The 14193-nt window shown below is 34.0% G+C and overlaps 1 protein-coding gene across 11 annotated transcripts in view; it reads right to left on the bottom strand.

The window, feature by feature from the left end:
* LOC106134691 (sorbin and SH3 domain-containing protein 1) overlaps window positions 1-14193 on the bottom strand; it is a 244816-nt gene that overhangs the window by 84226 nt on the left and 146397 nt on the right. For 7 of the 11 annotated variants that reach the window (XM_060945676.1, XM_060945675.1, XM_060945677.1 and 4 more), the window contains 8 exons: window positions 10062-10222; window positions 6288-6338; window positions 5642-5896; window positions 5054-5294; window positions 4440-4601; window positions 3932-4061; window positions 3181-3326; window positions 132-2729 (listed from right to left, as the gene is read on the bottom strand). In XM_060945676.1, coding sequence (XP_060801659.1) covers window positions 2707-2729; window positions 3181-3326; window positions 3932-4061; window positions 4440-4601; window positions 5054-5294; window positions 5642-5896; window positions 6288-6338; window positions 10062-10222 — 1169 coding nt within the window. In that variant the 3' untranslated portion in view covers window positions 132-2706. Of the gene's footprint in view, window positions 1-131; window positions 2730-3180; window positions 3327-3931; window positions 4062-4439; window positions 4602-5053; window positions 5295-5641; window positions 5897-6287; window positions 6339-10061; window positions 10223-14193 lie in introns of those variants that run through there. The other 4 variants (XM_060945678.1, XM_060945673.1, XM_060945679.1 and 1 more) reach the window with 2 other exon arrangements.

Genomic DNA, 14193 nt, shown 5'->3' with positions numbered 1-14193 from the left:
TAACTAGCTTTAACCCGCAGCTTCGTCCGCGTGAATTAAGCGTCACCTTTAGCATGTTGGATTTGAATGTGGTTTAGAGGTGCATAAATAGTTTTACTTCATTTCAAAGGGCAGTGTAAAAAATAAAAAACTTATAAATAGAAAGATTATTTTATTAGGTGTGATGATTTGAACAGCAGCAGTTAATGTTATACCGTATGTCGAGGTGTCAACAACAAAATAAAAACATTTGTGCTTTAAAAATAAATTAACAAAATTAAATACAACAATACAAGGGTTAAAAATAATGAAAGCTGCATACCTTCTACACAAATAAAGCGCATTTACATAGGGCGAGAGAAAAGTACTTTGGTATAATATTAGTATAAATTTATCTCCACAATTCATAATGTTTCGAACATATAATTAATATAAAAAAATGGTGTCGTTTGTATAGCCGTACAAGTACACTATTATTCAAGCAATCTGAATAATATAATGAAATTTAGCCATTAAATTAGTTTTAAATATCGTCATTGCGATGTATGCAGTCATAACGTAACACATGTTTCGATGTCACAGATTAAGAGCATTTTCTGAAGAAACTGGTGCAAAATACCTAATAACTAGATTTAAACATTTTCATGACAGTGATGTTAAAAACTACGAATTTGATTTTAAAAAATGTTGTGGAAATTACTTGAAAATGATTGGTAATTGTTTTCGTTGAAAATAACAAAAGAATATTACTTAACATACGACACCATTTTGAATGTTACTTTTCGATACTAATTCATAATAACTACGGGAACACTTATTTGACATTGATACATTTTCATATAAAAAGTCTCCATTTTCTACACAATAACAACTAGGTACAATATTGTAAAGTATTTGTAAATATGCATAAACATGTATATGCAAGTTGTATAAACCTGATTTATTATAAAAAAAGCAAAAAGAAATAAATTATTTTGACAACAATGTAAAAATATACAAAAATCTGACCCATGACTAGATATTTAAAATTATTCACATTTCCAACGATGCTGAATCAAAGATTTTAATTTATTAGATTGATTATATAATCATTTTTTATTAAAATCTAATTAAAATTAATCATACCGTTTCGTATTGTCAACCGTTCCAAAAGCTACTCGCCCTATAAGTAAACACTTACCGTTGCGCAGCTGTCTTGAGTATTAAAATTACATGATTACAGTTATGTTAATGTGGTAACTAAGTAATTACCTATTACTTGGGTAGTCTATGCAATTTATAGAAATTTATCATATTGTATAAAAATGTATACTAGTTAGCGCCGGTAGCCGATCTTTACAAAAAGTCAAAACTTTGTTATCATCCGATAGGTACTGTTAGTAAATTTCAAAGTTTGACCTTTGCTGATATAACACCGTCAAATATAGAAAAGATTTTGTTAGTTAAGAATTAGTGATTCACGTGCCTAGCTACATTCTTTTAAAATTTCACTTTTAAAAGACGAGCTCATACCTCACTCCTATGTTTTAAATAAATAACTATACTAAACAAATTGTACAGGTATATAAGTATTTTTATTATTTTTTATACAATTATACAACTTCATAATTTACCAATTTAACATATTCTTTGGGACGCGTAAACAACTTTGGGTACACATTACACACACGTTGGGTTAAGTTTACCCAAACGACACCATAGAGTAAACAATATTTTTACTCGATATTAAACTAGATGTCGCTAGTTAAAACGACATCTATATAGTTTAATATCCAGATATATTTCATAGACAGTGCCGTGTAATTAGGTCAGTAAACTCAGAATCATAAGGATTGGATATACTCGTACTTACCATTGTTATTTTAAAATCTTTAATACTATTATTGTACTTTTAACAATAAATTGATTAGCAGTTTCAGGCAGTAACATTGAATAACATGTAAAAGTGATATTATACAGTTAATAAATAGGTATATTGTTAACCATTTAGAATCGGATATGAGGATATGATCGCTTTTTAAATTTATTGAAAACTTTATAAAAGGGCATGTATGGCTAAGACGATTAATTCCTTACACAGAATAAGGCCGATATCATAATGTTACACTTTTGCCGCCACGCTGAGTTACATTTATTCGTGTAGTTATTGGATATTTTTGGATATATAAAGCAATTTTTTTACAATTATATTCTTAGGGCGATGTAAAAATCTACAGATAACGGCATTATATTTTTTGCAAGATAAATGGCTGTTTTATATCCTAGAAATTTTACAATCACTTTTTTTATAAAAAGCCGCACTTTAAATGGTACATATAGGTATCAGAATTTCAATTTCAAAAAGCACTATTATTTTCATAATCAGTTATTTTTACTCTGTAGATTTGTACATCAACGCAATATATACGTGTGTGAAGTCCACAAAAGTAATCACTGGAAGGCAAACTCTTATCTAAAAATTCAGACTGAAAAATTACTGCGATAGGCCGGACGATTTTTTCTTTGTCATTCCATCGATGTAAGGAGTACCTAAACGAAAAATCTAAGAGCAATTTTTCTTTCTGAATTTTGAATAAGGTTTGCTTTCTAGTTAGTAACACTTTAATTTATTATGAATTTAGAACGCATTATGTGTGTGTTGCCTATGTGTGTGTGTGTGTGTCAGCGCGGGCGGCGAGCGCAGAGCGCGGCGCGGCGCAGGCGGCGCAGCAGCGACGTCTCGCGCTATCAGATGCGCTCCACGTAGTTACCTATGTGTCAACAAATAGATAAAGTTTTTTTTATAATCCTTTTTAATAATATTAGATCATTTTTTTTATTATGAAAAGCCCGCGAGGGATATAGACATGATAATATTTAATGTGCATCTTGCATTCTTAAATGCCAATAGGAACTCATCAGAAAATGCTTCGAAAAAAAAACACAATAGATAATAATTATTTTTTATACAACAACAATTATTTTTGTAATTTCCGTACAGTCTCCAAGTTTAAGTATCAAGCATTTTATTTGCTTAACAGGTTAATTTAATTTGTGAATACTTGAATCGTTCAAACAGGCAAATTTATAAAAAAAAAAACAACAAAAGTTAATTCAATTTTTTCATAAAAAAAAAACCTAACAAATTTGTCTACCTACTACAAATTTATAAAAAAAAAGTTAAAAAGAAGTCTTTAATAACTTAATCAGTAAACAACATACCGGGGAAGGTCCCGAAGCGGCCGGTCCGTTGGCTGGAGCCGACGTACCAGCCGTCGTCGCATTTCTCCAGCACGTACACCGTGTCGCCTTCGTTCAGCTCCAACTCGTCCGGATTCTGCGGGCGGTACTTGTACATGGCACGGTACCTGCGAATCATGAGTTTCATTTTTGAAAGGGAATTACGGGTCAGAGTGTTAAGACAAGAAAGTCGTTCTGTCGGTATAAAACTTGGAAGATCCGTGTGGTTCCCGGCACCAATAAAAAAAGAATAGGACCACTCCATCTCGTTCCCATTGATGTCGTAAAAGGCGACTAAGGGATGAGCTTACAAACTTGGGATTCTTCTTTAAGGCGATGGGCTAGCAACCCATCTGAATCTCAATTCTGTCATTAAGCCAAACAGCTGAACGTGGCCTATCAGTCTTTTCAAGACTGTTCGCTCTGTCTGCCCCGTAAGGGATAAAGACGTGATCATATGTATGTATGTATGTAAAACTTGGAAGAAGATGTTTATGAGCAGAAAAAAATTGTCGACTTCGAACTTTGAAGCGATCAGTTGAAAAGGCAATCCAGAAATTTCTATGATAGGAGGGAGAGGGAGATACTTACATCACTTCGATATTGCCGACCAAAGAATGCAGAGAATACATTATTCTAGGGTCTTGAAGTTTTTTGATCTGATATATACCTACATATAGAAGGGACAATAAATCAATAACTTAATGGAATGATGAGAGTAAGATAGACTTACGGCACAGCTTCGGCATTGGTGTCAACGTAGAGAGGCTCCGTGTTGTTGAGGTCCACTCCAGCTCCCGTGGGGGGACCATATCCTCGCTCGGAGGGCGTCGCCGTCACTTGAGCAGGTTTCGCCACGTATCCTGAAACATTTCATTCAATTGACACTTTGATAACTGATTTCTCAAGACATGTTTGACCCAGATGGGTAAAAGACCGCTAGCAAGGGATTCTTTATTGAAAAGTTATGGTGTTATGTGGATAAAAAGAGAAAGAGGAGTAAGTAGCAAATATAAATGACTTGTTTTAGCGGAGGCATTCATCAAGATGATACGGTGTCATAGATTTAGATTCAAGGCTGTTAAAATATAAACGAAAACAATTGAATCCAGAATACAGTATATATTTTAGATTTGATAAAATTGCATCTTGTCAAAAGGAAGACGATGATAACAACAGATAAGGTGAAAAAAAAGAGATAATTAAATTCATACAAGGAAACGTGAACATAAAGAACTTACCTGGTAACGGTTGCGTGGCCGGAGGCGCATTAGACAGTGCGGGGTTGTTCGGCTGCGGCATGTAACTGTGGGGACCCATGCTTCTCTTCGCAGACCCGTTGAGGAGTCCGTGGGCAGCAGGAGACGCTACTGGTTTGTCACCTGTGTGGATGGTTTGCGGTTCTGAAGAAGGAAATGTTTAAGATTTGTTAGAAGCGAAAGGACTACGCATAATTGAGGTAGATATGAAATTACTTGGGAATAGGAAGTAGGAAGAAGGCGTGAATTGAAAGGCGTTAGGGAATCATGTTTTGTTCTAAGATGAACGAAACATGATTCCCAGCCACACACCATTTTAATAACAATGTGGACAAAACAATTATTAATATTATAATAAGTAAAAAGATGACACTAAGACGAGAGAAAACTATGCTGCTGATTCTGCAAGTTAATCGGAAAAAGTAGATTCGAACCTTATGAATATCGAAGTGTGCCTGTCAGGGCTCAGAACTTTTTTTGCACTAAACTTGCGATAATAAAACTTGATTAACCAATTTATGGATGCCTATAATATTCGATTATTTATTTCAATATTCATTTTTAGATAGTATAGATATTTTACCACTAATACTCACCAGGTCTGTTGGGGCTCGGTTCCTGTAGCACAGTTACATAGCTATCCGGGAATATTCCCGTTTTGCTCCCGTTCCTCCCTTCCCACCAGTTCTGGTCGATGCGCCTCGTCAGGACAACTACTTCTCCTTTCTTCAGAGGAAGCTCGAGGTTTGTTTGCGCAGTGAAGTCGAACTTGGCTCTAGCTCTGCCTTCGATGACAGTGGGCTTCTTTGGTGATTGGGCCACGTCACCTTTCATTATCTGAAAGAATTTTGTGGTAATCTTCGCGTTGATATTTGTCCCGGTTGTGATTTCTCTAAATAGGAGCTTAGACTGCTTATAATAACACGCTATACATGTGTTAGTCGTTTATTGAGTAAGTTTGGTTTATTTATTTAACTTCACTTAAAACTTAGATATACTTTATTGGATCCCACTATAATAGTTTACTGCAAACCCAAGTTCAAATTGTTCATTAATAACTAGTAAGTATTATCATAAGACTCTCAATGTAAATTTGTGTGTCCATCAACCGTAAAATTATATGTATAAAAAACATATTTCTGAAGCTTGCGGATGATTGAAGTAATGATGTTCAAGAACCTCACCTCAACATAATTGTAGGGGAACAGTCCTATCCTCCCATGCACCTCTCCCTCGTACCAATTGGCGTCAATTTGTCTCCTAACATTAATAAGGTCTCCTTTCCTAAAGCTAAGTTCCCTCGCCGTTTGGCCGTTGAACGCATAGAGAGCTCTTGCCACAATTCTGTCAGCCTCATCATATCTGTTTAGAGGAAGAATGTTTTTCTGTGATGGCGTAAAGTTATCCTGGTGACGTCGATTTTGCATATCTTGCAACTCCTGAAATGAATTTTAAAGTTAATTAACTTAGTGTACAAGGAAATAGAAAACATGCGAAGCAGAATATATACAAATCTGCTGCAAGATGGCCGTTTTTAAGACTGATTATCAATCATATTTACATTCAAAAATGGTGAGTTATAAAATGTTTTATAGAAATTAGATAAGCACATAGCCGTTCCAGCTGTTAAAGCGTCAGCACCCGGCACGTAAGTTGACCCACAGCGCACGTTTACAGGCGAAAATCAAAGCCTAGGTGGTGTATGGCCAGTGCTTGCGCAGTTTACCGCTATTTTCGGTCAACTTATATTTCGGGCATTGTAATGATTCTGAGTGATGATAAAACCGTTTAGAACCACACTCGTCAGTCACACTGTCTGTCAAACTTCACCTTTATCGAGGCGTCAAACGCTTCTATGTCCAAGGGGTGTATCTCATTCTCCTGTAAATTTTAACACTTGTTTAGGAATGAATTTTGCATAACTTGTCAGTCTAACTATTAAAATTTTGTAAAAAATAAAACAATATATAATTTTTGTCTAAACAAATTTTAAAAGACAATAATTTGTATTTAGAACGTAAAATCACACATAATACTACCATCGTGATCGTTTCTCGCGCGCGCTTTGAACACTGAGGGATTTCTAATTTTTGTTATGCTGACCGCGCTCATATGAATGAACCTTATGGAAAAATTTCCCGTACTTAACACCTTGTGAATAAAGTCTAGATTTGACCGATATCATGTACAACAGTAGGATTATGGCAGTAAGTGATGTACTGGTCATTTGGGTAACGGACTTTTGTTCACGAGGTATGCAAGGTCGTTTAAACAGGATTTTTTTCGATTCAACAATTTTTTTTTGACTTCGTCGTATGATAATCATGTAGCGATTATTATGTGGTATTTTTTTTGACTCAAATACATACATGACTTTTGTCCAATGCATAAACACAAATATGCACAAAAATGACGTCTTCGCAAAATTATAATATTAGGTATTATCTGTTTGTTTAGCTTTAAATGACGCAAATGAAAAAATGCTTATAGAAGTAATAATTCTATAAAAATCTATGATGTTTTCATATTAAATACGAAGAGCCTACACGTTGTACTTTGTATAGATAGCGCATTAGAAATCATGGTTTAGAAAACGTCAGCAATCGTCTTCATTACGAGAAAATAATTTCTTTCTAATCATTCTACTGCGATCATTGTTTACCACGATTATGTAAATAATTTTCTACGCATGCGCGAAAACAAACCCATTCACGATTCCAAACGTTACGCTCTCCACTCCTAATTAAAGAAAGATGAGGCTACTTTTGTGAGGTGTAAAAATAGCTGTATTTGCTTGACAAAACAAATTGTATAACCGCTACATGAAGTGCTATTTGCATGGTGTAAATGTTCACAATTAGGTAATAAAGTAATTCGAAAGAAAAATGAGTGTTTTACGATGGCGTAACAGTAATACGAAGGTAATAAAACTTGTTGAACAAGCATGTAGTGATTTCTCTCAGAGGGCAATAGCAGCCAAGCTTGTAAACGGCAATTTGTTGATAATTTCACTCAGAGAAAACCAGAAATCATCCGGTGGAAAGCCAATCTCGTGAACGGACGTAATATAAAAATAATACAGAACTACTCGTATTAATTATCATCCTGTCACTATTTCTGAATTTCAATTTCACTGTTACTTCAATCCAGCTGAAGAAGCATTCGTGTCCTTTGGCTATTGGCTTTGTTTGCCCCATATGAGATAAATTAATGGTTTGACGAGTTGAGAAATAAAATTTATGTCATTACATCGAGACGGATAAAAATTAAAGCATTATATACTCGTACTGTACATTTCGTATTCATTCAGTATTTTTATGTGTAATTTCTATTTGGGGAAATTTAGTTCCAGAATAAACATTTTATGTTAATCTAGAAGATTTGGCCAATAAGATTTAAGACAACTACGCTTCTGTAACGTACTTCTCATACTTTTTGAACGGATATGGACAAATTCAAGTACCGCGTAGGTATGCAAAATAGAATCCGTGTGGCCGTTTAGAAATGGCTTCTGCATTTATATTTGTACGGTTGCATTCAATAAACCTACTTTTAAACCATTCGCTCTAAAGTTGTGTTTTATCAGTTCCTGTGGAGGATTTCAACTATGTTATGTAAAAGTTGTACAAAAGTAATAAGTACTGCTGAAGTTTCTACTTGTAATTAGTATTTTCAATGCTATACATTTTCGGTAAATTCTAAACTATTCACGTCAGACATTCTTTCTTTTAACTAATTTCCATATTCATGTTATAACGAGAAAATAAATATTCTTTGAGACTTTTCGAGAAACTTCTGTTATATTTCATCATAAAATTATTTGACTTAAATTATGTTTGTTAAATATATCGTCCCAGAAGCATACATACAACCACTTGCCTCTTCAAAAGCAGTCTATACTCAATCCTCACGTACTGTTAATATTTTAACTAACTGACTAAAGTACTTACAGGCAACGACAATAGCACGAGCGCATTCGCCTTTTTAATAACAGGTAGTCTTTCCGCGGATCTCTCGCATTATATTTACGCACGCATCCAAAACATGTGATTCGTTTAACGCACACAACATAACGTGACTGTGATTATGTAAATACGACTTGAAACTACGGAACGCAGGGAAATGAGGCAAACTGACAGCGGCGAGGAAAAACCGCAGATGGATATGGTTACGCTGAAACCCAAAGCTAAGCCTACGGGAACATGATACAGTGTTCAGGATTAACGATAGACTATATATAAATGGAACTAATAACATAAATATATCGCTTAATGGGTAGACAGAGCCAATAGTCCCGATACGACTCATTGTCAACGCCCAGATGAATGGCTACTACCTTACTCTAGATACTGGTGCTAAGAAAGATAGTTTTTGAAATTGACAATTATTATATATCCCAATGAAATATACACCGTTCATTAGTTCTGCTATTTGGTAATGACATGCAAAAATAATTAATGTATCAAGATAACTCATCAAGAATTAACAATTCAACTAGTTGACTCTAATAACATAATATTCCACGCAATTTACCTACCGGTCTAAAGAATTTCCTTGTCAATATTAAAGAATACGACGATTGAAGACATCGTAAAAGAATTTGCTGACATTACAGAACAATGCACTACACTCGGGTGCAATTAAGATAGTTTGTAATGTGCTCGTTAAATATATCGATACACATAGCGTGGGATAGCGATTGCGTGTTATCGATCAAACATAGTCGCGTGCCGGCCTGCCTTAACTGGATTAAACGATGCTCGTTGCTGATTCGATAATCGCATCGGTATTAGCTTCAGTTCAGTTAGAACATTAGAATTTGAATATTGATCGGTTCGGTTCGGTTGCAGCTGAGAGTTAAAGTTTTGAATGAGTCAAGTCAAAAGTTAACAATTGGTGACGCAATTTATGAGATATCTAATTAATTAATTAGAAATTTTAATGGTGATGGATGACACATCTAAAGACATACGTAAACATATCGTAAAATTTATAAAAATATTTTTAAGGCTCGTATAGGCTGGCCTATTAAGCGATGGTAGGGCTCTTAAGGTTTTGTTCCGATCATTGCTCAAGGAACGACATTTTGTTATCCTTAGCTTGGACTATTTCTGTGTCAAATGTTATTTTATATAGGTAGTCGATATAAAATCATTCGAACGATTACGCACTAACAACTTGATAATTAAATTTTTTGCGCATCAAATTATTATTCATGATTTTTATTGCAGAGTTTTATAATTTCTCAGTACTTTTAACGTAAATATACTTTTTTTTTGTATTTGCTAGTATCATTAGTTTCATAGTCTGTTTTTAAAGGGAAAGATGAACTAGTGTGGCGAAATCAAATTACCTAATTATTTATCGTATAATAGAAATAAAAAAAATTATAACACAGTGATTACGAAATCGTTACACTTTAATATGCTCGTATCAAATATACCAAGACTCCACTGTACGCTCAAGTTTTATAGGTATATACAGTTTATTACTTAAGATGAAATTTCACTCCTAGAATCAAATCAATTCGAAATCAAAACTACATACGTTTGTACGAACACTTCCGCTCACAGTTTCTACAGCCTTAAATTCTATTTAACAAACCTGCAAGTATTTGTTCCTCTTCTGTTCCCTGTAAAGCCTCTTCATGTGCTCGGCCTGCTGCCGCGCTAGCTCTCTCTCAGGCACCAGCGGCAAGGGGTCGTGCCGCACTGGACATCTGTAGTGGATGTTCACATCACTCTCCACGTAACGCCGCGGCGATTCTGGTCAAGAAATTGGTAGTCGTTAAAAAAATGCTTAACAAATAAATAAATATATAGGTACAGGACAAATTACACATATTGAGTTAGTTTTGATGTAAGTTCGAGACTTGTGTTACGAGATACTAAATCAACGATACTATATTTTATAATAAATACTCATATAGATACACGATAACATCCAAGACCCATGCCGATCAGAAAAAGTTCTCGTCATGCCCTGGCCAGGATTCGAACCCGGGACCTCCGGTGTCACAGACAAGCGTACTACCGCTGCGCCACAGAGGCCGTCACAAACAGATAGTTGTGGAGGAAATATTCTTGTGCTAGGACGCTTCGCATTTTGTATATATAAAAAGAAATTGTTTTAAAATTAGAAGAGACCTATTGTATTTGTGGAGATCTGTATATTCTGTGGTGGAGATGGTTCCCGTAAAGCAGAACATTTTGTGTTTTAAACTTTTACCTATACAGCACTGCGTGCGACCTACTTCGTCTGCTTGACAACAATAAATATTTGGGTAAAGACGCACCCAGCGCATTATTAATAGTCTTGGCGATTCAAGTTTGTCTGATATTCTAACACAGCAAACCTTTTGTTAGACATAGTAATAGGTAGCGAGTAATTTTTCATTCAAAACATTATAAAGATATATAATTCAAAACATTATTAAGATGTTATCTTAATATTAACATCCTGAATTTAAAATGCTTCAAATGCAATCGAAAAAAGTTGCGATGAGAAAGATTTAAAACCATATAAAATTTTCAGCTTGGCTCAACATAGAGAAAGTCCGTAGAATTCATAAATTTCATTTCGGATAGAAATAATGTTTACGTCAATTAAAAATAATTACCATTATGATTTACTGTGTGGTAAGAACGGAAAGAAATGGAAAGAAAGAACATACATATCCCACCTACATATTTCATCAGTGGATATCATGTTGAGTGCAACAGCATAGCACGCGCGACGCCGTTTTTATCTCGCAAAAAACTATTGCTGTTGCGCTTTTTACTATGACGTGAAACGTGACAGCGATAGTATTTGTCATTACAGCAGCAACGGAAATACATCATTTGTGAAAATGACAGTTTTCTAGTTATCACAGTTTTTGAGATACAGCCGCAGTGACAAACGGAAAGACATACAGTAGAGGCTTAGTCATAAGGCGGGACCCTATGACTAAGCAAATTTTTTATGCTATTTACCTTTTAGATACAGAATTGTAAAAAGAAAATTAGGAGAATCAAAAATTATTCTCTTCAAAACCCATTAAAAATTGAACTGCTAAATGGTAAGGCGCTTTCACATTGCACCAAACTTTTAATTGGTCATAATAGGAACTAGGCGTTGATATAACCACGGCTTTTGGGCAAAAAGTGAAAGTAGTTCAAAACGATTCAAGTCATGGCGATGGTGTCCATCGGTGCGGTAACTGAGTGCCGATTATGAGATGACACGTAATAAAGTCTCCGACCGGTTTATTGGTTCTTATTACGTGTGATCGACGGAAGTGCACATCGGAAGTGTTAGTCTATAAAGCAGTCACTGCGCTGATTGGTTCGACCCACATTTGGACATTGTTGAAAAAAAGGTGCTTCTATATATAGTAGATTGTCGTAATCTGTAAACGTGACTGGCATGTATATTCAGAGAAGCACATAGTCGTAACCACTAATAGAATGAGTTTAAATTTGACATTCCGATGAATTTTACGAAGTTATCACGAGACCGAGGCGTGGCGAGAGAGATGACCAAAAGCTTGTTCTCAATATTTTTTTGTGATGACCATTGATAAAATTAATCAAATTGATTCGCATTATATGAAAGAATGCATAGAGCGAGTAAAATAGCATTTCGTTGCCTATTGTACTTTAAATAGAATAATACGTAAATAATATATTTTATATACTATCACGTATAGACGAAGTACTGTTGAATAACCGCTACTTCTTTAGTAAAAATAGAGCAAGTGGCGATTGATATTCATACAGATATTATCCAAGTTATTTGTGTCTGTGACGGACATCAGCAATTTTATCAATTTGCTTTGAATAAAGAAATAAGCCGAAATAATATATAAACAAATCCTATTAGTATTTACGTATAATATTCGTTAGTTAATAATTGATTAATTCGTATTTTTAAAGTATTGTATATGGACTAAGAAAAACAACAAGCAACAAGAGGATGATACGAGTATTACCGTAGCTAGTATGTCACAACAGTAAACATTGTCATTCTAAAATTCTCACGTAAAATACCTTCCTACGAAAACCTAATTTAGCACGCCTACGAAACATAACAATTCCTACGTGTTGGGCATATACGAGATGAAATCGAAAGCCCTTCGGAATATGTAAGTAACTGCGACTTTCTCATCGCAGAACGATTTTTATCATTCTAGGCACGTGCTTACGACACACCTTGTTATTTTAATTCTTCACGGAGATAAGATTTCAATGGACAGTCCAGTTTTTGCGGCTTTTGTTCGTGAACCGGCAAAAATTGTTGTGGTGTAACTTTTGCGTATTAATTTTTGCCTTTTGCTCACCTTCTTTATGTTTTTTGATTTTTGGGCATTCATGAATTCATAGTAAATCAATAATATCTAAACCAAACAAATTCGTAAAAAATTCTCTATTTATAAAACCAGTTAAAACACTTAAACTAATCCATATTTGTCTCAATGTTAATGAAGTATGTCACTTTATTTACGAATATACATAAATATTACATAATTACTCGTCTAGACATTTTACATAATCAAATCAAAGCGTATAATTTGATTGCACTTTCAATAAGAAGGATCAAATAATATACAGATTAGGTCAAAGTGATGACTGTTATGAGCTAAGAAAATGAACATTCCGCTGTTTGATAATGATAACATTGGTGGGCAGGTTTAGCATATTACTCATAACAGCATAGGCAAGCCCTATCCTCATGAACAATGGCATGTATTTACATTGAAGATTATGTAGAATATCTACATTTAAATATATATTCTAATAGAACTTATGATTAATTTTATAAATAAATTCAATGAAAGTGTGTAAAGATAGTAGGTAGTTAGTTGTTGTAGGTATATATTAAAGTATAGAAACAAAATAAAATAATACATTTTTTAATCATTTTATTGTTTTACTGTGTATCCAATGTGTCAAAAATAATAGCATCATTTAAAAAAACAACTTTACATGTATTTTTTTATAGCTTTATTAATTCATCATACCTTTGTTCTTGTGATTATGTTTCCCAAAAGTGAACGCTACATTAAGATATTTTGTTCCACGATTTATATCGCAATGTTCGGCTTTATTATTTTGTAATTCGTCATTGAAGCATGAACATCAACTAAGTACTTAGCCTCAAAGTACCTGATTTTCACTATGAAAGCATGACTTTTCTACTGATACGAAAAAGTGAATTTTTATTTATAGCATACTGTAGATATTTCTTTATAATAATGCACAAAAAAATGATTTTATCAATTTTATTTAATGACTTCTGATTAATATAAATCACTTATCAGTTCATGTTTATTTTTAGCTGATGTTATTAGAATTATTACAATACGTATTTACTTCAATCCTAGAAGGATATGAGTGTGTTTAATATTTTTAACTATTGTTTAGCTTTGTAATTATTAAATATTATTTCACTTTTAAATTTATTCACCTCTTAATTTGATATGTTAATCCAAATTAATCCTCAGTAGTTATTAAATCTATCTTGTTAACTCGTGTATTAAGAAGTGCAAATAAATCATTCGCGTTTATTTTAATATAAATCTGGCTGGTTATTCTAATAATTCATATTTAAAGCACACCCCTTCCAATTTCAAATTCCTGCGGAAAAGTAAAAAAAAAAAAAATTCACAAACCGTGCGCGGTAATTCTCTTGATTTGTTTCAAAATGCCCATTTCCACACACTCACTGGCTGTCCACAACACATTCACCAAACGTC

This window comes from Amyelois transitella, chromosome 9 (genome assembly GCF_032362555.1).
Source record: "Amyelois transitella isolate CPQ chromosome 9, ilAmyTran1.1, whole genome shotgun sequence".
Taxonomy (NCBI): Eukaryota; Metazoa; Arthropoda; class Insecta; order Lepidoptera; family Pyralidae; genus Amyelois; species Amyelois transitella.
The sequence above is the reverse complement of the archived record's forward strand: the minus strand, read 5'-3'. Positions and strand labels throughout refer to the sequence as shown.